Below are 24,569 nucleotides of genomic sequence, written 5' to 3' on the forward strand. Positions count from 1 at the left end.
TCAACAAAGAAATGAAATCCGATGGATCACATGGCATTGACTTAGGCACTAGAAATGACAGCGGGAGAAACAGCCCTGTCAACCCTGTGAAGTCATCCTTACTAATATCTGGGAATAGTGTGAGAGACTGGTCAGACATAGTCACATCCACAGAATCATACCCAGACACTACTATCACCATCCATGGATATGCCCTATCCTATCAGCAGGACTGACCCAGCAAAGGTGGCAGCACAATCATACATGTTCAGGAGGAAGTTGTCCTGGGAATCCTCAGTGTTGACTCCATACCCCATGAAATCTCATGGCTTCAGGTTAAACATAGCCAAGGAAACTTCCTGCTGATTACCATGTACCGTCCTCCTTAGGTAGCTGAATCAGTACTACTTCATGTTGATCAACATTTGGAGGGAGCACTGAGGGTGGTGAGGGTGCAAAAGAGACTTTGGGAAAGGTAATTCAGTGTCTACCACCAAGAGTGGCTTGGCAGCAGCACTACTGATCAAGCTCTTTGTATTATAAAGGGCGTAACTGTTAGACTGGGTCATTGGCAGGAGAGAAAAGTACACTTGACTTCATCTTTACCGGCAGCAGAAACATCATGTCCGCGGCAATGTTGGGTAGTATAACACTTAAAGAGATTTACAAAATTGAGGGGCATGGATAGAATAAATAGACAAAGTCTTTTCCCTGGGGTTGGGGAGTCCAGAACTAGAGGGCATAGGTTTAGGGTGAGAGGGGAAAGATATAAAAGAGACCTATGGGGCAACTTTTTCACACAAACGGTGGTGTGTGTATGGAATGAGCTGCAAGAGGAAGTGGTGGAGGCTAGTACAATTGCAACATTTAAGAGGCATTTGGATGGGTATATGAATAGGAAGGGTTTGGAGGGATATGGCAGGTGAGACTAGACTGGGTTGGGATATCTGGTCGGCATGGACAGCTTGGACCAAAGGGTCTGCTTCCATGTTGTACATCTCTATGATTCGATGAAGTCCTGCCTTCACGGTGAGAATAGCCTCCATAGTATTTCATGTTATTATCCCCACGCTAAATGGAACAGACTTCAAATATATCTAGCAACTCTCAAGACTGGCTGTGAGTCACTGACAGCAGCAGAACTGTACTTCAGCACAATCTGCAACCTCTTGGCCCAGCATATCCTGCATTTGAGCATTAACACAAAGCCAGAGGATCAACCCTGGTTCAATGAAAAGTGCAGAGGGGAATGCCACAAGCAGTACCAGGCATGTCAAAAAATAAGGTGTCAACATGTTGAAGCTGCCAAGCAGGACTACTTGCATTGCAAACAGCATAACAGCAAATGATAGAGCTGAATGACCCAATGCCCAACGAATCGCATCTAAACTCTGCAGTCTTGCCATATTCAATAATGAATGATGTTAAACATTAAACAACTCACTGAGGGAGAAGGCTCCACAAATACCCCCATCTTCAATGATGGAAGAACCCAAAATATCAGTGCAAAAAATAAAGTCGAAGCATTCCTAGCAATCTTCAGCTAAAAGTGCTGAGTGGATGATCAATCTTGCTCTCCTCCAGCTTTACAAACCAGTCTTCAGCCAATTCGATTCAATAGATGTGAGACAAGAATGGTTGGAAATACTGGATAGTGCAACGATTGTGGGCACTGACAACATTCTGGCAATAGGACTGAAGCTTTGTGCTCCAGAACTTGTCACACCCCTAGCCAAACTCTACAGTACAGCCTCAACACTGGCAATGTGGAAAATTGCCCCTGTATGTGCTGCATTCAAAAAACAGGACAAATGCAAACCAGCCAATTATTGCCTGCCCACCCCCAACCCCATCAGTCTATTCTTGATCATCAGTAAAGTGATGGAAAGTGTCATCAACTGCACTTTTAAGCAGCACCTGCTCAGTTTGGGTTCCACTCAGCTTTTGACCTCATCACAATCTTGGTTCAAACATTGTCAGAAAGCTGAATTCCAGAGGTGACGTGAGAATGACAGCCTTTGACATCAGGGTCGTATTTTACCGAATGTGGCATGAAGGAACCCTAGCAAAACTAGATTCAATGGGTTTCCGGGCCAAGTTCTCCACTGATTGGAGTCATACCTGACAGGTAAGATTGTTTTGATTGTTGGAAGTCCGTCATCTCAATTCCAGTTCCTCAGCATAGTGTCCTAGGCCTAACCACCATCATCTGCTTCACCAATTGCCTTTCCCTCCATCATAAGGTCAGAAGTTGGGATGTATGCTGATGTTTGCACAATATTCTGCACCATTCGTGTCTCCTCAGATGTTGAAATGCAACATCTGGAAAATACCCAGGCTTGGGATGTCATGTGGTAAGTAACATTCGTGCCCAACAAATGCCAGGCCACAACCATCTTCAATCAGAGACAGTCTAACTCCCGCCCCTTGATATTCAGTGGTGGTATCATCACTGAATCCCCAACTAGCAACATCCTTGGGTTTACCACTGATCCGAAACTCAAGTGGACTCGTCACATATAGACAGTGGCAGTAAGAGCTGATCACAAGCTAGGATTACCGGGGTGAGTAACTCCCCTCCCCAAAGCCTGTCCATCATCTACAAAGCGTAAGTGAGGAGTGTGATGGAATGCTGTCCCACTTGCCTGGATATGTGCAGAGTTGACAACACTGAAGCTTGGACAAAGCAGCCTGCTTGAATGGTTCCACCTCCACAATCAATCACTTCATCCACCACTGATGCTCAGTGTGGGAATGTGCAGTATCAACAAGATGCAGTGTGGAAATTCGTCAAAACACTTTTCAAACCCACAACCATTTCCAACTAGAAGGACAGGAGCAGTAGATAAATGGAAATACCTCTCCATCTGCAAATTCCTCTCCAAGCTACTTGCTATCTTAACTTGGAAATATATTTCAGGTCCTCACTCTTGTTGGGTCAAAATCCAGGAATTCTCTTCCTATTAGCATTATGGGTTAGCCCACACCATGTGGACTACAGCAGTTCCACAAGGCAGCTCAATGCCACCTTCTTAAGGGCAACTAGAGACGGACAATAAATGCTGGCCAGCTAGCGATACTCATGTCACATGAATGAATAAAAAATTAAAAGCCCCACATAGTTGCACTTCCATTGTAGATTGTGGTTGATTATCTACCGAATGCCATATTCCCACATTATTCACGAATCTCTTGGTATCTATCATAACTAGAAATCAGTGAATCTCTGCATTAATCTTTCTCAATGGCTAAGGTTCCACAATTCTCAGGTTAGAAAATTCCACAAATTCACTATCCCATAAGTGAAGGGGTTCTTCTTCTTCTTGGTCCAAAATGGCTTGCCTTTTAATAGTCAGGATTGCAGAGTGTAACATCCATAATGGAGGTGTCCTAACATACCAATCATAGAAGTTTGTCTTCAGCTCATTCAACTAATTACTCTGCCTTTTTAACAAGAAGCAGCTGAGAGCAGTGAATACAGCAAAGACTATGAATGCCAACAACATCTTTGCACTAATGCTGGAGATTTTTGCTGCACAATTTGCTGTGACTTTAGATGAACTTAAAACACTGCTGTCGACATAATGGAGTGGAACGTTGTGTGTCCACATGAAAGCAGGTCACATCCACATGACCAATTAGCTTCCGATCAGTCTACTTTTATTTGATGATCAGGAGCAGTAGAATACATCCTTTACAGTTGTATCAAGCAACTGTTAATCATCAATAATTTGCTCATCAATGCTCAGTTTGATTTATGCCAAGTTCACAACCCTGCTTCAAACATACACAACAAAAACTGCATTCCATTTGTGAGGTGTGTGCGACTGTCCTTGACATCAAATTAGCATTGGACTGGTTGGCATCAAAGAGCCTGAACAAAACTGCTCTTCAAAAGATGAGTGAATAGCAGACGGCTAGACCAGGACAACTTTCAAGCTTGGACCATTAAGTGCCAAGTCACAAATATACTACACAAGTGTCAGGAGATAGCCAAGTGCAATCAGAGAGAATCAAATCAATTTCTCTTTATATTCAATGGCATTGCAATGATCAAATCCTCCACCACCAACATTCTGAGAGTCACTGAAGCAGCCATGTAAGTGTTGTATCTATAAGACCAAATCACATGCTAGATGTTCTTTATTGAGTGAGTCAGCCACCTGACTTTTAAAATTCTTTCTGATACCCTTAAACCGCATATCAAGAATTTGATTGAATACTTGACAACCTGAATGAATGCAATTCAGTAAGACTTGAGAGTTGTGACACCACCCAGGGCAAACCAGGCTATTTTGTCAACAGCCTGTCTACCATTTTAGACCGTACCCCTCTTCACCACCAGCTCGCTGTGGCGCCAGTGTGCACTGTATCTAAGATGCACTGTGGGAGCTCAGCAAGCCTCATCAGGCAACACTATCATTGAGAAGGATGAAGGCAGCTGAGGCATGGCACCATCACTGCTGCAAGTTGGCCTTCAAGTCACACACCATTCTGGCTACATGGCTGATTTTCCTTGCCATTGATTTGTTATTCTGTAACTCAGTCCCAACCACGGTGGGAGTACAGTTACAAACATGGATTGCAGCGGTTCAGGCAGATGGCGCATCACGATTGCCTCAAGAGTAATTGGCCGAGAAGTTGAGCTCAAACTTTCCTTCCCCTTCGAAGATTCAAATACAGCTTTGTATTTTAACTTTAAAAGCATGCGACATTGCCTTGTCAGCAACTTCAGGTATTTATAGCCTTAATATATCTTGACCAAATAGACATTCGGCGACTTTACGGTATGTGAATTCACTCTATCTTTAGGATGATTTTGTCCGAGGGATCATGTGATAATGTTTATCAATGTGCATCTAAAACAATCACTAATACTTGCATGCTTTTGCATGCATATTCAACTTGAGCTACTTGTGATTTTTCTTTATTGGCGACTAAGCTTACTAAATCCCAGGTGTGAAGGATTCTGAAAGAAGAATTATGTTGTTTGTCCATTTTGTGAACTGTTGTTCCATTGCATATTTGAATATTTAGTACATAATAGAAATAAGTTGTACCATGCAGGATGGTGCAATTCAACATCAGTGTCTCTTAAAAATGTCACCAGCTATTTTTTTAAACCAGGAGAACTGATTAGTCAGTTCGCATCTAAAAAATGTTACAAAACATTCTTCCTGAAACTAAGGGAGAGATATGGGCTGAACTTCCACATCAGTATCATCACTGAACTGAATTTCAAACTAGTTGATGAAGGCATTATTTAATATCTTGTTTGCAGTTGATAAGTTTACTTTTCACAGAATTGACAAGTGTAATTGCAGAAAGTACCAAAACTGTTTGTTTACTTTTAGGGTCCTGTCTTCAACGGAGGTTCTCTCTACAGACACAGACAGCAGTTCTGCGGAAGACAGCGATTTTGAGGAAATGGGAAAAAATATTGAAAATATGTTACAGAATAAGAAAACAAGCTCGCAACTTTCACGTGAGCGTGAGGAGCAGGAGCGTAAAGAACTGCAGAGGATGTTGATGGGAGAGGAAATTGGGAATGATAAGGACCGTGATAAAAAGGAGAAGAAAGACAGGAAAGGTTCATGTGAGTGATACTTGCTCAATATTTACTGTCTGCTAAGTAAGATTTAGCTGCAACTTTATGTGGACAGGTGCAGCAGCAAGAGTATCTGAAACTGAGTGCTGCAGTAAGTAGACTTGAAGGTAGGTGGTACAGGATGTCAGTGCAGGTTAAATGATGAATTGAATTGAATTGAATTGAATTTATTATCACGTGTACCAAGGCACAGTGAAAAGCTTTATCTTGCTGGCAATACATGCAGATCACATGGTTAAGTAGCATAGATAGGTAAAATAATAGGTAAACAGTGGTAAAAACAAAAACACAGGTATAGGCGGATGTTAAGAGTTTGAGAGTCCATTCAGTGTTCTAACAACAGTAGGGTCGAACCTTACCTTCTCCCCGATGATAGAGGTTGTAGAAAAGCATTGCCACAGTGGGATAGATCTTTGAGAATGCTGGCAGCCTTTCCTTGACATCGGGCCTGGTAGATGGATTCTGTAGATGGAAGGTTGGCCTTTGTGTTTGTCTGGGCAGAGTTCACCACCCTCTGTAACCGTCTCTGATCTTGAATGGTACAGTTGCCATACTATGTAGCGATACATCCAGACAGAATGCTCTCAATGGCGCACCTGTAAAAGTTGGCAAGAGTTTTTGCTGTCATGCCAAATTTCCTCAGCTGCCTGAGGAAGAAGAGACGTTGTTGGGCCTTTGTAACCAGCACGTCCACATGAAGAGTCCAAAAAAGCTTGTTGTGGATGACCACTCTCCACCTCTGTGCTGTTAATGTGTAAGGTGGGGGGTGGGCGGCGGCATGAGTAACATCCCATCAAAAGTCAATTATGAGTTCCTCGGTTTTGCTGGCATTGAGTGCTAGGTTGTTCTCAGTGCACCATTTTCCAAGTCTTCCACCTCCTATTCTGTTGTCTGTTTCGTCGCCATCTCAGATTCTAACCGACTCTGGTGGTGTCATCAGCGAACTTGTAAATAGAATTAGTCTGATATTTGGTGACGCAGTCATGGGTATACAATGAGTACAGTAGGGGGCCGAGAATGCATCCCTTGAGGCTCCAGTGTTGAGTGTTGGTGAGGATAAAATATTGTCCCCAATCTTCACTGACTGAGGCCTGCGGCTCAGAAAACTGACGATCCAGGTGTAGAGAGTGGGCTTAGTCCGAGATCAGTAAGATTCGTAATTAATCTCGAGGGGGTAATAGTGTTGAAGGCTGAACTGTAGTCAATGAGTAGGATTCTTACAAATTAACATTAAATAGAAAATGTTGAATTTTGTCTAAATAGTTTGAGATAGATTTCCTGATTGCACATGTACATTAATCTCTAACTATGTTAATCAAATTGATTACCCAATATGTATTGAATCTATTAAACATTAGACACAGTTGAACAAAACTGAGAACCAGTTGCGAACTTATTACACCTAAGGTTTAATTTGCTGTAGAATACAAATTTTAAAGTTGCTAATTTTTGTTTTAACCATTTAGTGTAGTAAAGCTTTGCATAGTAGACGTGCTTGTTGTTGGGCAAAATGCTTGGTATTAAACTATGGAATTGGTTAAACTAGAAATGACTAAATTGTTGACTGTAATGAGGTTGGAAAAGATAGCAGATAATGAAGTCTCTTGAAGTTGTAATCAGTGATGTTCTGTTGGTTCATCCATCAGCTTTCTCTCGTTGGAATGTAGTTCCATAGGTCTCAATGAGCCTCTGGTTCTTGTTAGTCTTCATGCCTTGACCTGGATATTGAGTATTGGAATGTATCACAGCCGGGATCAATCTTACCGGTTCTTGGCATCTATATGGCAAATGTCATTAGACTGCGATCAGAAGTGGGAATCTCTACTGACCCAGAAACAAAACAAGATGCAATTTCGAGAATAACATTGAAATTAAATTCTGGGTGAATTCAGCTCCTTCAGCAGAATTTTTGATCGAATTTCTTATCTGTGTTACATACCAATTTCTATCTTTACAAACTAGACCATTAGGGAGCTTAATTTCAAAGCAATTCAGGTTTGATTTTACTTTAAAGGGAGATGAATATATTAATTGATAGGCTACTGCAAGCAAAATTTTGCAATTTTGAGAGTATTTCTCCAGTTGAAAACATTTTTGAATTGTGTTCAAATCATGAATTGTTTGGTTAGGATAGGTATTATTCTCAAACATTATTTGTTCATCACTATCATTACCGAAACCTAGATGAGTGACTTCTGTTGGAGCTGCATCTGTGAAATTGAGATGAGGGCAGAATTGGGCTTAACAGCAATAAGTAGCTGACATGCTATACTAATTTTAGATTTAAAAATTAGATACAAGGCTAGCCAGTGGCATGGAATTGTATCTCAACCTTCTGCAGCACAGATAAGGGTGAGCAGCAGCTGGATTCTCCAAAATATACCAAATTCTAAACTATCACCATATCTTTCTTGTACTACTTCACCATTTCTTAGTTGTGCTGCTTCTTGCTTCCAAAATAACTATTTCAAAGCAAAGCTTTTTAACACTTTAAACTCTTGTGTTCATGAGAGTCAAAGAATGAATCTTTCCTATTTCAGGCCCACAATGTTGACATAAAGTTTCAGACATTTGTAATACTGACAGTTACAGAATAAAACTGCCTCAACATTTTTCTAATATTGTACATCATGAGTACCCTCACCAACCATCTGTTGGCCTTCTTAAATGAGATAGTTTACTATTAAAGTGGGCACAATTTAGTGCTGTGCACAGTTGGAACTGATTGCGACCTATTTTACGCAGGACCCTGACAACCAGAAGAGGAACAGACTTTTATCACATGAATCTGAGCTGGATTGACACTCAGATCTGATTTGAGGATAAATGGCTGCTTGTGCACTTAGATCTAATTTCTCCATCTTTACATTAAACACTACATGTCTAAAAGATTTGATATTAAACAATCTGATAATTATTTTTTAAAAATCTTTCAGCTTGCAGCACTCCTACCCCTGGAGTGTTTCACAAAGATGATGACACTGCCTCTGTTACCAGTCTTAACTCATCAGCAACAGGGCGGCGTCTGAAGATTTATCGCACATTCCGAGATGAAGATGGAAAGGAGTATGTAAGATGTGAAACTGTCAGGAAGGCTGCTGTAATTGATGCATATGTTAGAATACGGACAACAAAAGATGAAGATTTTATGTAAGTGGAATGTTAGCTGTTTTTTAGTTGAGGCTGTAAACTTTTTTGTTCTGGTAAAATGCTAGAATTTAAATTTAAATCTGAACTATACATAGCTTGCAAAATGTTGGTTTTGTAAAATACTAAATTTTTTGAATGTGTTTGCAGTAAGCAGCACATAACAGTCAAAGGGTCCTTTGCAGTGAAATGATCCCTCAACTTCTCCATTGGCCAGGACTCAGCATAGCATTGCTACCTTTGAGACGAAATGTTTCAAAGACATTGCAGTTTTTAAGCACATAATTCAGGCTGATTCCCAAGTATTGCATTAGGTGAATGCTCCAAGGTCAGAGGTACAATGATTTGAGTGAAATGTTTGAGCTGATAAACCAAAGATCTAGCTGCTTCCTTCAGTGGAAGCAATAGATAAAATATTACTCTTGCCAAGCAGTGAAGCTTGCAATGAGAATGTGAAGCGAGAGATTTGTGAATAAGGGAGTGAATCTTAAGGGTGAATCTCTTTTTGTTCAAAAAACATCTAGGTTTGTTTGCAATTAGCATTTAACTGAAATACACTATTTAGGAATAAAATGAGGAGTTATTGAGGAAAAAGTTAACTATTGAAGAAGTTGAAACTTGTTGTTGAAGAAGCCTGAAGAAAGATTTGGTAGAGGTTTTCAAAAGCATGAGTAGACAGGGAAAAGCTGTTCTTCCTTGTTCAAGAAAAAAGAACGAGAGGGTGTATGTTTAAACTAATATACAAACAAAGCAAAAGTAATGTGAGAAAAACTTTTCACACAGTGGTTAGTTAGGGTATGGAATGCATAGCTTTGAAAAGTGGTGCAAGCATGTTAAATTTAAGCATTCATTCAAGAAGACATCGGATGATTATTTGGATAGAAATGGTGTGCAGGGATAAGGGGAAGAGGCAGGAGATTAGTATTGGATAATAGAATTTTGTAAGCATGATGAGCTGAATGGCATCCTTCTGTACTGTAACAGTTCTATGAAGTCTCTTCCTGCTAGAGAGCAGACAAAATTAGTTAATTTTATAACTGGTCTAATCTGATTTCTATAACACTGTAAGGTCTGTGAGACCTCCATTCAGAGAAAAATAATAAGTGATATCACAGGACAATTGCTAGATGATAGGAGAGTACTTTGTTCTCTCACATTTTTTCAAGCTCAGGAAGTTTATGAGAAATTGAAGTTTTATTGGTATGAGTAAAGTTTCCTAGTTGTAACAAAGTTTCTTAGGAGTAATAGTGTTTAGATTAGATTCGATTCCCTACACTGTGGAAACCATGTCCTTCAGCCCGAGCAGTCCACACCGACCCTCTGAAGAGTAACCCACCCAGACCCATTTCACTCTGATGAATGCATCTAACACTATGAGCAATTTAGCATGGCCAATTCACCTGACCTGCACATCTTTGGACTGTGGAAGGAAACTGGAGCACCCGGAGGAAACCCACGCAGACACGGGGAGAATGTGCATACTCCACACAGACAGTCACCTGAGGCTGGAATCGAACCTGGGACCCTGGTGCTGTGAGGCAGCAGTGCTAACCACTGAGCCATCATGCTGCCCTCTGTTTTACTATTATAAATTAATAAAATAAATTCGTTAAGACACAATATGTTGACAGGCAAGTGATATTTTAAGACAGCATGATGAGGCAATTCCCAAGATGTCATTGTAATCAGGGCAAACACCTCTTTCCTGCCTGAAGCTAAAGACGTTTTGGCTTTGAGTTTGAGCTGCATAAACTGTGGTGCCTCTGGGAGGGAGAAAGCTATCTGGACAATTAACTCCAAGAGGCAGTCATAGCCTATAGGATTGGTTCTTCTGATTTAGTCAGTAGTCATGAAAAGGAAGATGTGACTCTGATTGAGGCAGCTTCGAGGACTCAAAAATACAGAAACATTGAGTCTACTCCACCATTCACAATGGTCATGCCCAATCTTCTGCCTCATTACCATGCTTATGCTGTCTCCATATACCCTTGATACCTTTGTTGTCCAGAAACCTTTGTACTTCCTTATTAAATGTATTCAGTGCCTTGGCTTTCAAGGCCTTTTGTGCTGGAGATTTCTGAAGATTTACCACCCTCCAAGTCAAGAAATCTTTTCTAATCTCAGGTCTAGATTGTCTACTTCATATCTTGAGATGGTGAGTCATGATTTAGAAAGAAGGGGAATGTTGTTTCTGCATCCAGTCCTGTCAGGGGTAATCTGATCCACACAGGAAACTGGAATTGAGACCACAACTAATCAGCCAGAATCTTATTGAATGGTGGAGCGAGCTTGTACGGTCAAATGGCTTACTCCTACTCCCAAGTCCCATCATCCTGTGCACTTAGTATCTTGGAGGAGAAAGTGAGGTCTGCAGATGCTGGAGATCAGAGCTGAAAATGTGTTGCTGGTTAAAGTGCAGCAGGTCAGGCAGCATCCAAGGAACAGGAAATTCGACGTTTTGGGCATAAGCCCTTCATCAGGAATGAGGAGAGGGTGCCAGACAGGCTAAGATAAAAGGTAGGGAGGAGGGACTTGGGGGAGGGGCGATGGAGATGTGATAGGTGGAAGGAGGTCAAGGTGAGGGTGATAGGCCGGAGTGGGGTGGGGGCGGAGAGGTCAGGAAGAAGATTGCAGGTTAGGAAGGCAGTGCTGAGTTCGAGGGATTCGACTGAGACAAGGTGGGGGGAGGGGAAATGAGGAAACTGAAGAAATCTGAGTTCATCCCTTGTGGTTCGAGGGTTGACTGAGACAAGGTGGGGCAACAGCTAACTTCTAAAACAAGGTAGATTGATGCTTACTAACAAGGAGGTCAAATGTTATTGAGAGTCAGCAGAAATGTGGTGTTGAGGCAACAATCAACCATGAATGTATTGAATGACAGCATACGTGAGTACCAAATAGTCTACTCTTGCTTATAATTCACTTGTTTGTCTGTTATCTTCAATCAACATAACTTAAGCAGTTTATTTGACTATTAATGCAATGGAGTCTTGTGTGTTGGCTTCTGTATATTCTGTACTGTGATAGTGACTACACTTCAAAAGAAGTTCATTACTATCAATGCTTCAGGTCGTATCCAAATCGTATGTGCAAGGCTTCAGTACTTGTCCTCCTTTAGAACCTTCCTAAAAGCCTTTAAATTAACCGAACTTTGTTATAATGTTCCTCCTTCAACTCTCCTAATTTTATCTAATTACACTTCTGTGAAGTATCTTAAGTAAGTTTACTCTGTTAAAGTTGCTATATAAATGAAGTCATTGATGTTAAAGTAAAAAAGATGCCAGGAATAGAGATTTTCGATTTTATTTTTACAAAATATTTTTGAACCAAATAAGACAGTCAGGGTCTAACAAACATGGTTGGGCAGAACCTGCAATTGAGTAAGTCCATGATAGACAAAATTCAGTTGAGGTGAATATGGGCTGTAAGGAATAGACTGCTTTCTATTAGGGGCAGTCTTCAAAAGATGTATAATTGGATTCATTATTAAATAGAGATTTACCTTGAAGGATTCTCCTTCTCAACCTCTCCCCTTGCCTAGCGCGTGGTTAAGCCACAACTGCCAGTCATGTCTCTGTAATGAGAGAGTGGCCATATAGTCTGGTAAGATTATAATGACTTTCCTTTTACTTGGAGAGAATAATCATAAGTTTATCAAATTCTGATTCAATAGATAATGAATAAAGATCATAAAAAGCAGAAATCTCTATGAAAAATGTTTTAATTCTTATGTCACTCATTCTTTTATTTTCCTTAGCCGCAAATTTGCTCTATTTGATGAGCAACACCGTGAAGAAATGCGTAGAGAACGGCGCAGAATTCAGGAACAACTCCGGCGACTCAAACGGAATCAGGAGAAGGAAAAATTGAAAGGACCGCCAGAGAAAAAACCCAAAAAAGTCAAAGAAAGGCCTGACCTGAAGGTAATCATCCTGGACAAGCATTGCTTTTAAGCAAGCAGAAAGGGCTGAAACCAGTTTAATTTGTAGCTTCTAAACTTAAATTACGAACATTTCATTCATGTCGGTCTTGACACAACTCTGTTCTCACTTGTAGAGTAAATAGTTACTCAATGCTATAATGTACTTCATCAGATTGATTTCAGATGAACTATTAGACATGTTTATTTTGTTGAAAAATTGCCCTTATATCAAAATGGAAGGACTTGTAAAAATGTTCAGTGAAATTATTGTAAATTGATATAATTTCCAAGGATTGCAGAGATAAGGGCAGTGAGATAATCTGAGAAGCCTTCTACTATATGTTGAAATTATCTGTGTTTCTATTTTATTAAGGCTCCGTGCCATCCACATTGCCTTTCTTCACCAATTCCCAGACTTTTTCATTCTAAAAAGTATTCAATTTTTCACTGTTATTAGCAGAGAGAATGAAATAGCTATCAGGATTTGCTCCCGTTTATCGAGGATTTCTTTGTTTTATTGTCAGTATAAGTAAATGGTTTGTCCTTAGCTAGACAATGGAGTTTTTAAAAAAATATTGTAAGTCGATGGTCTGGGACAGTTTCATTTCTCTATTTACAGCTAAAATGTGGTGCCTGTGGTGCCATTGGCCACATGAGGACCAATAAGTTTTGTCCTCTGTATTACCAAACAAATGCACCACCAAGTAACCCAGTTGCGATGACAGAGGAACAGGAAGAGGAGCTTGAAAAAACTGTTATACCTAATGATAATGAAGAACTTATTAAAGTGGAAGGAACCAAAATTGTGTTGGGCAAGCAACTGATTGAAAGGTAAGTAAGAAATTGTAGCTAGAGATAAGTGGAAGAAACAAATTCTGCTCAGTTAATTTGTATGAGCAAATATTGAAGAAAACAACGAGGAACTACATTTTAAAGATTGGAAGGGAAATGGATCCCTTCATATATTTTATAGGGACCTTGATACAAGTGATCTATATCTATTGTGTGCTTTTGTTTAAACTCAGTGATAATGGTTTGGCCAGTCCAAATTTGTATTGAAAGATTTTACGTTTCAGTCTGTGATATTCTGTCAAATAAGGTGATCTCAATGCAACATGGAAACCTGCTGTAAATTAGAACAGACGCTGTCAATCTGGATTACTTTGTTGGACATATATAAATGGCACCATTACATATTTCTGAGGTTCTCAAGTATCTTGGGTCATTTGTTTTTTGTATTTTGAAAGTACGACGTAAATGAAAGTTGTTAATATTGTCAGATTTCTTGATACAGAGAGAATGCATATGAAAGTTCCCTTTGTGAGGAAGCAGATTCCAAGATTGAAACTCAATCTATTTAACAAGTAGATTTAGATTTCCTTTGTTATAATACTTTAGACAAGGTTGTTATCAAACATAGGACTATAATGATGTCGAATTGCGGAAGCAGCATGCTATTGATAGAAGGAAGTGATCCCACAACCAAGAGATCAGATCAAACTTTGACAGTCCTACTATATCTAGTTGTTAATGGTGATTCATAATTCAACAAGTAATTGGAGAAGGAGTTTCCTTACATAGGCCATACTCAAAGATGAAGGATCCCAACTCTGAAGTAGACAAGAAAAGGAGAAAGTGCAGCCACCTTAAGCTGGAAATATTGAGTGGATGATCTGTCTTGCCTCCCTCTGAGGTCCTCAAAATCACATGTTTTCAACAAATTTGATTCACCACATTATATCAAGAAATAGCTGAAAGCATTGGATGTAACAAAGGCTCTGGGTGGGGTGAGGGTGAGTGGACACAGAAAACTCTCCATTAGTTAATGTTAAACACAACCTCAAGATTATTGTTGTTATGGAAGTCAATCAACTCAGCACCAGGATATCATCAGCTGTTTTCCTCCTGTTATAACTGATAGTGATGAGGTAATTTCTGATCATTTCCTAGTATTGCTGTTTACCTTAGGGTTTTCCAGAGTGATGGTGATCAGGCTAAACTCTGGCTTTCCTGGGCCTAAGGCATTAATGACTATCATTGAACTCTGAGTGAGTGAGCAGTTGTGATTCAGCTTTAAATCCTCATTTCAAATGGCAGACATGGCCTTAATAACAACCTTGAAGTTTGGCACCTGCAGTATTATAAACAATAGGCTTTATAAGCTCCTAATCAATAATTAAATCTCTTCCTTCTACATTCCCACCTCTTCCCCAACTGCTATAGTTTCCACTGAGGAATCCTTGTTTTTAAATCCCTCCATCCCTTCATCCGTTCTTGATTGGTATTGCTGAAAAAATGCATATTTCATTGAAGGTTTTTTTTCTTGTATTCATCAGGGCAAGGCACAAGAAATACCAATGTAAAGGGAAATCAACATCTAGATTGCTTAAGCATGTGCTGATTGGTTGGCAATTTGGATTCTGATTGGTAGAGGTGTTGGTATAGAGAATTCACGAGTTAGTGGTGACTAGCCATTCACTGCCAATCTTCGTTTAAATATCATGGGTTGAATTCCTTTTCACTTTGTTTCTCGAAATGTGGTAGTTGCTGGTTAGGTTAGCATGTGTTGCCCATACCTAATTTCCCTTGAACTGAGTCCTTTTTAGAGAGTCAACCATTTGGAATGCTGTAGGTCTGAAGTTACACATAGGCCAGATTAGGTAAGGATGGAAGATTTCTTTCTCCAAAGAGCATGAGTGAATCCAATGGGTTTTTGCAAGATCCAGTGGAAGTTTCCTGGTCACCTTATACTCGATTCATAATCCAGATTTTTGTCATAACTCAATTCAAATTCCACCAGCTGCCTGAGTAGTATATGAACCAGTGTCTCCAGAACATGAGCTTGGGCCTCTGGTTTGCTAGTCCACTGATGCAAACAGAAATAATATGTGCACATTGTGCTTGTTTCAACTCAATAAAATAGTGGAAAGTCATTCTTTGCACATATTTTGGGATGATGCCATGACCATTCAGAGTCAGTTTGTCCAGTAGGACTGTCCTCTCATACAGTATAAACATTGTGTTCCTTTTGTAATAAATCAAAATTCAGTCATGGGAAATGGGCATTGTTGGTTGGGTCAGCATATATTGCTTATCCCTCGTTGCCTTTGAGAAGGTGGGGATGAGCTGCCTTGTTGAACCACGACTGTCCACAAAGGGGAATGACACAATGACGAGGGGTGGGCGCAGTGGCCCAGTGATTAGCACTGTTGCCACACATCATCAGGGACACAGATTTGATTCCAGCCCTGGGCTACTGACAGTGTGGTGTTTGCACATTCTCCCAGTTTCTACATGCATTTCCTCCGGGTGCTCCGGTTTCTCCAACCGTCAAAAGATGTGAAGATTAGGTGGTCTGGCCAAGCTAAAAATTCCCTATAGTGTCCAGAGATGTGCAAGTTAGGCTGAATAGCTATGGTTTTGAAAGAATTATGAAGGTTTATGAGTTCATAACTATTTACTTTGTTTGAGGGTTGGGTGTAGGTTATGGTGAATCATCAATTCAAAGCTATGACTAAAAGAGTTTCTGGGTAATTTCTTAAAAGTTTAGACCTCCTAAAAGACTGACTGCTTTGTTTTAGGAATTGTTTGATCAAAAAGCCAGGGTAATGTTTGAAACACAAGAACCTTGTGCAGAGAACAAGGCTATGAGAGAAATTTTGACAGTTACTGACAGAAGTATTTCCTGTGTTGTAAATTGTCTGCCATCCATACCATCATGTCCTTTCCCACTTGTTAAGCTTTTGCTTGATGTTCCGTTGTTCTCCTTGGAATAAAAGAAATTGAGTTGTAGGTTTAACAGATGTATACGAGATATATGACAGGCTTACGTAAGATTATGACATATACTAAGTCATTAGATGACAAGGTGTTCTCATTAGTTGATGGTGCAGGGGGTAGAGCATACAGATTTATGTTTATTGATGATATTCATGGGAATTGTGAAGAACAGCTTGTGCAACGAGTGGATGTCTCCTAGAAAGGATGGTTGAATGGAATATGATGAATGATTTCATAAGAAAATTGAATGGATACTTAAGGTACATAAACTTAAGGGTTGTGGAGATAGCATGAAGGAATGATTCTGGTAGGACTGCTCTGTAGTTACATAAGATAGACTCTGTAGGTTAAATGGCCTCCACCTGTACTGTAGAACTCTGTCTCCAAAGATTGATGAACCATCGTTAAAATTCAAAAGGTTATAGAACATTGACACTTCCAGCTCTGATCATTTTTATTTTTTTTTTGAGAAGATAATTTTGGATCCAAAATTGGCTCACTGGCAGTTGTCAAGGATTATAGTTGATGGGTTCTTTTGTGAGTGAAAACCTGTTTCCAGTAGGACTCCACGGCACTTAATGTTGGGTTTGTAGATGGTTATTTTATGCAGCAATGATTTGAATCTCCACATAGGAGACTTAATTTTGAAGATATGAAAGTTGGCCACCTGGTTGATAATGAAGAAAAAGCTGTGGATATAGGGAGTTCTCCATGGATGGTCTGGTGGATAAAAGACTGGCAATGGAAGTAATTCCAGAAAAGTGTGAGGTAATGCATTTGGGGAAGATAACCAAATCAGGGGTACCACACTATGTGATACAACTTTGAGAAGTGTAGAGGTACAGCAAGATCAAGGAGTGTAATAAATACAGATGCCCAAAGTTAGGACAGGTAAATATTGTAATGAAGAAGACTTGGGAGGTACTTTGCTTTAGTGGCAAAGACTTGGGTATTAGAGAGGATACAGAAGAGATTTACAAGGTTGCTGCTTTAGAGAAATGTTGGCTAGACCACCGTTTTCTTTGGGACTGAGGGAAGATTCTGAAGAGATGTATAAAATTATAAGAGGCTAGATACAGTTCTTGGAGGAACCTATTTCCATTAGGCAGGTCATGACCAGGAGAACAGATGTAAATGATTAGGAAGCTCCAGGATTTCCTGGGGCTTTATTCCTGTCAGTAAATTTGGGTCCTACCCTATTCTCCTCCAGTGGTGCTAGATGCTATCTGACATTTTTATTCTCTCCTGCACTACCTCCAAATAATTTTCGGCACTGGGGACATGTTGAGGAGTGTCATAAATATGAGTATCTTTTTTAATCCTGTCAAACCTCTGGTAATATTTGACTTGTTCTAAGGATTGATTTATTCCTGGATTTCCACTATCCACTCTTATTCCTCAAAAAACCTAAAGATCACAGTTCGATTATTTCTTGACCTCTGCAATGCTGCTAGGACAATCTCCCCATTGCTGCACTGCCTAAACTGTCTGTTTGGCATTGCTAGATCCAAGGACTTCACTCCTCTGAATACATGTCAACTTCCTTTCTAGTTCAAACACACTGTATGCAGCATTTTTAATGTTCACTGGGTCCTGAGGTAGTCCTTCCCTAGGGCTGAAAACACTTGGGTTTACCCACACTCTCAGCCTTCGGGAAAAAGTTCATTTGCAATTGCAGCGATAGGTTTTTTTAAAATTAGTACTTCCTGAATGGTGGTTGTTTAATGTCAATTGAAAGACTGACTGTACACTTACTCTGGCGTTTTCAGTCATTGTAGACGAGAGGGAGAAGAGAATAGGTCTCCAGCTAGCCTCTGGAAGTGTTCCTTGGTCTCTGCTTTGGCTTCTGCTTTGCTATCTCATATTTGGCCTGTTTGCCCCTCTCTCCATGTGCTGAATTTGGCTGTCCTTGGTGCCTTCCAATCATGTTGTTTCTACTGTTTCTGGATCAACTCTTTTCCCTGCCTTTTCTACCTAAGCCATAGCACTTCAAGGCATTCTGCTATGCCAGTAAGCTAAACGTTAATTCTGTTTTGTTCACTGTTTTAAAGTCAATGATTTTTTTCACCTTAAATTTCTAATTTATGTAACTGGCTATGAACTACTTTCTCTCCTGGGAGAGATGACCGTGACAGGAAGCTCTTTGTTCCACAATCATATTTTAAAACTGAACTAGAAAATCTCACACATAAAGACAGTACGTTCTCTACAGACAGCAAAGCATTTTTAATATCACTGGCACTCTATACACTCATATCATATTATTTTCTTTTGTAAGTTATGAGGTATTCAGTAAGTTGAAATTTCCATGCAAATATTTGAATGGAAAGTAAATAATGTGCTTGGAAAATGAAAATGATCTGAGAGTCTTGATTGAACATCATCTAATAATTTAAACAAAGCAAATCAAACATTGGCATGTAGTAGAAGGTCAATACTAAGCAAGGTTCTATAAAAATCTATAAGTTTATGAATCATGAGAATAACCATACTTGCAAATTCTGTGCAGTGGTCTAGTATAAAAACGATAATGCAGCAGTTGAAATGATGTGGAATAGAACAGCCAGAATTATAAGTAGTTTGATCACCAGGAACCATGATTCGGAATTCAGAAGGGGCCACATAATGTCGACAGTGACAACCTAGTTCATCTTAAAATGAAAGCCAAAATATTGCTGGAATTAGTTAGCAGATCTGACAGCATCTGTAGCGTGAGAAGCAGCATTAACATCTCTGCTTGATAACTTGTCACAATACAAAGTGTTCAGTAAATAGTGGAAATGAACAGTACAGAAGGAGGCTGCAGGCTGGGAGTGGGTTCTGTGCTAGTTCTTTGAGGGGACAATTCATCTTGTGACATTTTTCAGCTTTTTCATATAGCTTGGTATTTCTTTTCATTAATGATCTAATTCCCTTTTGAAAGCTTTAGTTACCTTTACCTGTACTATAATCTTGTAGTAGAGCTATGTAACAAAGTTTTGTTTTGTTGCCGTAGCTGCTTTGTCAGTTGTCTTTGGTTCTTGGTCCTTCCGCCCATGGGATTAGTTACTCCCTATCTACTCTATCCAGACCATTCATGATTTTGAAGATCTCGATCAGAATTCTTACTGATATTGTCCTCCAGGGAGAATAGTCACAGCTTCTCCAATCTTTCCAAACAACTGACATTTCTTATCCCTAGAACCATTCTTGTAATATTTTTCTGAATTACCTCTTATGGTCTTGGGTTGCAGCAAAGCTCCAGGGACATGCAACATCAACTCAAATATAAAGTGTAATATGATTCTAGCTTTCAAATGTTTCTCTGGACTATCTTACATATTCTGATTTAATTTTCTTTTAATAGGTACTTTTCACTTTTAACAATCAAACCCATTATTGCAATGCACTGAACTTGCTAATTTGAGAATCAACCTTTCAATATCCATTCCTTAATTATAAAGAAATTTAATCAATTTTATGCAACTGTCCTGTTTCCATTTGATATCATCTTTTCACCACCTTCATTGCTTGTATAGAAACATAAGAAACAGAGGAAAGGAGATGGTGCCTTAGAGGACCATTCATTTCAGGATCCCCTTTTCATTGTGTTGATGTGCATTATCAAAATCATTTCTGATATCCCAAATGTGGCATAATGATTTATGCATTGAATTACTAAAGTGTACTCTGCCTGTAACCTTTCTGTGACTTTGATTTTTTTTTATACTAAATATTCTGATATTTGGAATTTTAGTGCAGATGAAGTACGAAGGAAATCTTTGGTCCTCAAATTTCCTAAACAGCAGCTTCCTCCGAAACGTCGAAGACGAGTTGGAACCACAGTCCATTGTGATTACCTAAATGTAAGCTCTTTTTTAAAATTAGAAAAAAATGCAGAAAGTGCACAACAGTTTTGGCAGTATCTCTGGAAAGAGAAACAAAGATAATGTTTTGCGTTGAATAAAGCAGGGTAGAAATATGAAATATGATTATTTGAACTATTTCCTGAAGTACCCCCTATTGCCAGCTCACCTAGATCTAAAACAACAGACTGAATTATTAAGGCTTGCAGCAGGCTTAAAACAATTACTGATGTGATTTAAATTCCAAGTCAGAAATTTTGCAATATTTCATGAATATCCTATTGTTGTTAACAATTTATATGTCGAAACCTTTCAATAAAAAGTGCAGGAAATGACATTACTAAATATGAATATACCTAGAAAAGGGCTTTGGTGCTTGAGTTAGCATGTATTCTTCTAAAACAAGAACTTGGTAACACCTTTAAAATAGTTGATGTCAAAGGAACAAGAGATAGCTGAGAATGGACGTGAATCAGTCAAAAGTTAGGAGACTTCTTACTTGAGAGGCCACTGATGATAATTTAGGAATTTGAGCACAAAGCTGGTAAAAGTGTGGGAGTGAGATTTAGAGAAAGTCGGGCAATTTTGCACAGAAGGGTAGAGGTGATTTTGGTGATAGGATAAAGGTTTTGACAAAAAACATCAAATCAGAATGATGCTAAAATCAGTTTGAAGAACAGTCAGGAAAGGTAATGAATGCCTAAATTTATGACACTCATCCACTATGTCAGATTTTTGGGACGGTGTTTTTATACAGTGGAGGCAGTAATCTGTTAAGATCAAACAGTTGTGTAGAGAAAGAGCGAAGATTATTTCGGTGATCAGAACTCTTGATACTACAAAATTGTTTCACCAGTTTTCTTTCTCTCCAAATAGAAACCTCACAAATCTATTCATAGGCGACGGACAGACCCGATGGTTACCTTGTCATCCATATTGGAAGGAATCATCAATGACATGCGCGACCTTGTAAATGTAAGAGTTCATAGATTCCATTTGATTATAAGGTCTCGGAGAGTAGCAACAATTAGAAAAGTGAAATGTGAAACTGAGTGAACCAGCAGATTAGCATGTTTGTTCATTTCCTCTTGAACTTGCATTGAAATATGAAGATAAAACTTTTATGGCTCTATAAGTGTCATTTAAAAAAACATGTAGAGGGAATCTCAATCCAGTTATTTGTGAATGTATGCTCATAGAACCAAATAGTCATTAAATTTCCATAGTGCACATTCAGTATAAATAGGACCTTTGATTCCGAAGGGATTAGTCCGCTGGTGAATGTGCTGGAAATGTGTGCCTTTGCATTATTCCTATTCCTATTATTTCCCATAATTCAGTTCCATTTTTCTACTACATTGTTTAGTATGTGAGCAGATTGACCTTCCGTATTAACTTTGCATTCTCTCCCTAGACCTATCCATTCCATACTCCAGTAAATGGGAAGGTTGTGAAGGATTATTATAAAATTATTACTAAACCAATGGACTTGCAGACTTTAAGAGAGAATGTCCGAAAACGGATGTGTCATTCACGAGAAGAATTCCGAGAGCAAGTTGAACTTATTGTTAAAAACTGTGCCACTTACAATGGTAAATGTTGCAAGTTATTTCTTTATGATCACTTGAATGTATTTTGTGATGTAAGGTGTGATTTATATATATTTTAATTTAGTTTTTTTGCTTAGGTTTTTAAATTTGGAGCTAGTGGATTATGGGTTTGATGATTAATTTGCAAGTATTTCTGTAGCCATAGTGCTGTCTTAAAACAAAATAAGTAAAAATTGCTTTGAAGACTGTTGGGAATATGTTTACATTAAGAAAGTTTGAGTGAAGGAAGTAAATTGTGTATTTCAGTAAGCGTTGAAGGAGAAGAGTCTCGACTTTTTCAGGGACTTAGGCAATATACCCATTCCTTGGAAAGGAGATGGTATTTTCTGAGTTTCAGTTTGGACAGTTCTGCCGAAGTTGTGTCTGTAACTGGATGTGTGTAAAGCATTTGTTCTTGAGGAAGGAAGAATTAGTTTAGAATTGTTTGAATAAGTTATCGGAGGGCAATAGGTTTCATAAAAGTTTCAGACTAGAAACATTCGATTAAGACCCTGAAGGAGTTATTTGAAGATGAGAATGTTTAAGGTCTGTTGCATAGCAGGTTCTCATGCTGAAAAATTGAAGTCACAACAAAGTCAAACCCTGTTTGGGATAGAGAAGGGCATTTTGTCTCCTGTTCCAGTATTGTCGTCCATTGCAGTTGATTATGCGGCAAACGGGATGACTTTTTCCGTGTGTTTATTTTTAAATAGTTTGAGTTATTGTATATAATCTTCATGTATTTCCCATTTTGAACTTCTATTTTAGTGTCAAGTTTAAACTTTCAACATTGTATGCTCATACTTTAGTGAAAGATTGACAAATCATTAGAAGTTCAAAGTTTGTGAGAAGATTTGTAGCTCGGGTGCTCGTTGTTGTGGTTCTGTTCGCCGAGCTGGGACTTTTTGTTGCAAACATTTTGTCCCCTTTTTAGGTGACATCTTCAGTATTTGGGAGCCTCCTGTGAAGCGCTTCTGTGCTGATTCCTCCGGCATTTATACTGGTGTGAATCTGCCGCTTCCGGTTGTCAGTTGCTGTCCGCTGCAGTGGCCGGTATATAGGGAGAGAGAAAGAAAAGGACAACCAGCTCCCATTCCTAGACGTGATGGTACAAAGAACACTGAACGGAGAATTCACAACGAAGGTATACAGGAAAGCCACACACACAGACCAAGTCCTGAACTATGAAAGCAACCACCCCAACACACACAAACGAAGTTGCATCAGGACATTATTCAAAAGGGCCACAGCACACTGCAGCACACCTGAACTACAAAAAGAGGAAGAAGAACACCTATACAAGGTATTCACCAAGAACGGATACTCGCGCAATTTCATCAACAGATGCCTAAGGGAAAGACAACGAAATGAGGACATGCCACAACCCAAAGGACTGGCCACACTCCCATACATCAGGAGGATTTCTGAACTGACAGCCAGACTGCTGCGACCACTAGGACTCATAACAGCACACAAACCAACAGCCACCCTCAGACAACAATTCACCAGGACAAAGGACCTGATACCCAACATGAGCAAAACCAATGTAGTGTACAAAATCCCATTCAAGGACTGCACAAAACACTGCATAGGACAAACAGGAAGACAGCTAACAACCCGCATCCATGAACACCAACTAGCCACAAAACGACACGACCAGCTATCCCTAGTAGCCATACACTCAGATGACAAACAACACGAATTCGATTGGGACAACACCACTATTATAGGGCAGGCCAAACAGAGAACAGCTAGGGAATTCCTAGAGGCATGGCACTCATCCACAATTTCTATCAACAGACACATCGACCTAGACCCTATATACCGGCCACTGCAGCAGACAGCTACTGACAACCGGAAGCGGCAGATTCAAACCAGTATAAATGCCGGAGGAATCAGCACAGAAGCCCTTCACAGGAGGCTCCAAACACTGAAGATGTCACCTAGAAAGGGGACGAAACATTTGCAACAAAAATTCATTAGAAGTAGCAACACGAGAAGATAGGATCATAAAATGGCAAATTGAAATCTCAATTTTGAGTCCAGAAGCATACAAATTAAAGGTGAGGTAATCTTTCATTAGATGTTATTGGAATAAATTGCCATATTTTTGAACACTTGATTACAGGGAAGTTTACAAAAGCTATAGAAAGGATGCAGCTTAGATTTCCAAAAGCATTGTACGCATAAGAAACTAGCTGCACAGATATATAGTTATGTACAATTCAGACATTCTTTATTAGAGATGTTTCAGGGACAATCTGAAGTTAAATCTTAAAAATTATGAAGGTTTCTAAGATTAAACAATGATTGTTTTCCTCTTCCATATCTTCTGTGGTTCTGAAATGCAAATTAGGGTGATTTATTTCAGAAAATAATATTTTAGTAATGTGAGAGTATATCTCTTTTGTAACAGAGTGTTTTTATTGTGCAAGTGCTAAAATGGAGTCTGTTTTTTTTAAAATTATTGTTCCACAGTTACTCAAAAGAAAGGAAATTTTAAATGACATAAAGCAAAATGTGTTAAGGATACATTACTTATGCAGAGAAAAAGTGGCCAGTTTCTGTGCTGTAGCATTTTGAGAGTGAGAGCCAGAGCTGCATCTGGTCGAACGAAAGGAGTCGAGAATACTTTGGAAGCTGGAAATTGTGTGTGAGAATAATGAAAGTGTAATCACATGTCGTATGCAGGTAGATGT

The 24,569-nt window shown here is 39.3% G+C and overlaps 1 protein-coding gene across 2 annotated transcripts in view; it reads left to right on the forward strand.

Annotated features, from left to right (window-relative positions):
- Positions 1-24,569, forward strand: part of taf1 (TAF1 RNA polymerase II, TATA box binding protein (TBP)-associated factor) — a 160,428-nt gene that overhangs the window by 100,223 nt on the left and 35,636 nt on the right. For both annotated transcript variants that reach the window (XM_060832748.1, XM_060832749.1), the window contains exons 25-31: positions 5,334-5,575; positions 8,524-8,737; positions 12,492-12,657; positions 13,276-13,487; positions 20,173-20,281; positions 21,158-21,256; positions 21,696-21,873. In XM_060832748.1, the coding sequence (XP_060688731.1) occupies positions 5,334-5,575; positions 8,524-8,737; positions 12,492-12,657; positions 13,276-13,487; positions 20,173-20,281; positions 21,158-21,256; positions 21,696-21,873 (1,220 nt within the window). The remainder of the gene's footprint in view (positions 1-5,333; positions 5,576-8,523; positions 8,738-12,491; positions 12,658-13,275; positions 13,488-20,172; positions 20,282-21,157; positions 21,257-21,695; positions 21,874-24,569) is intronic.

The sequence above is a fragment of the Hemiscyllium ocellatum genome, chromosome 11 (genome assembly GCF_020745735.1).
Source record: "Hemiscyllium ocellatum isolate sHemOce1 chromosome 11, sHemOce1.pat.X.cur, whole genome shotgun sequence".
NCBI classification, from domain to species: domain Eukaryota; kingdom Metazoa; phylum Chordata; class Chondrichthyes; order Orectolobiformes; family Hemiscylliidae; genus Hemiscyllium; species Hemiscyllium ocellatum.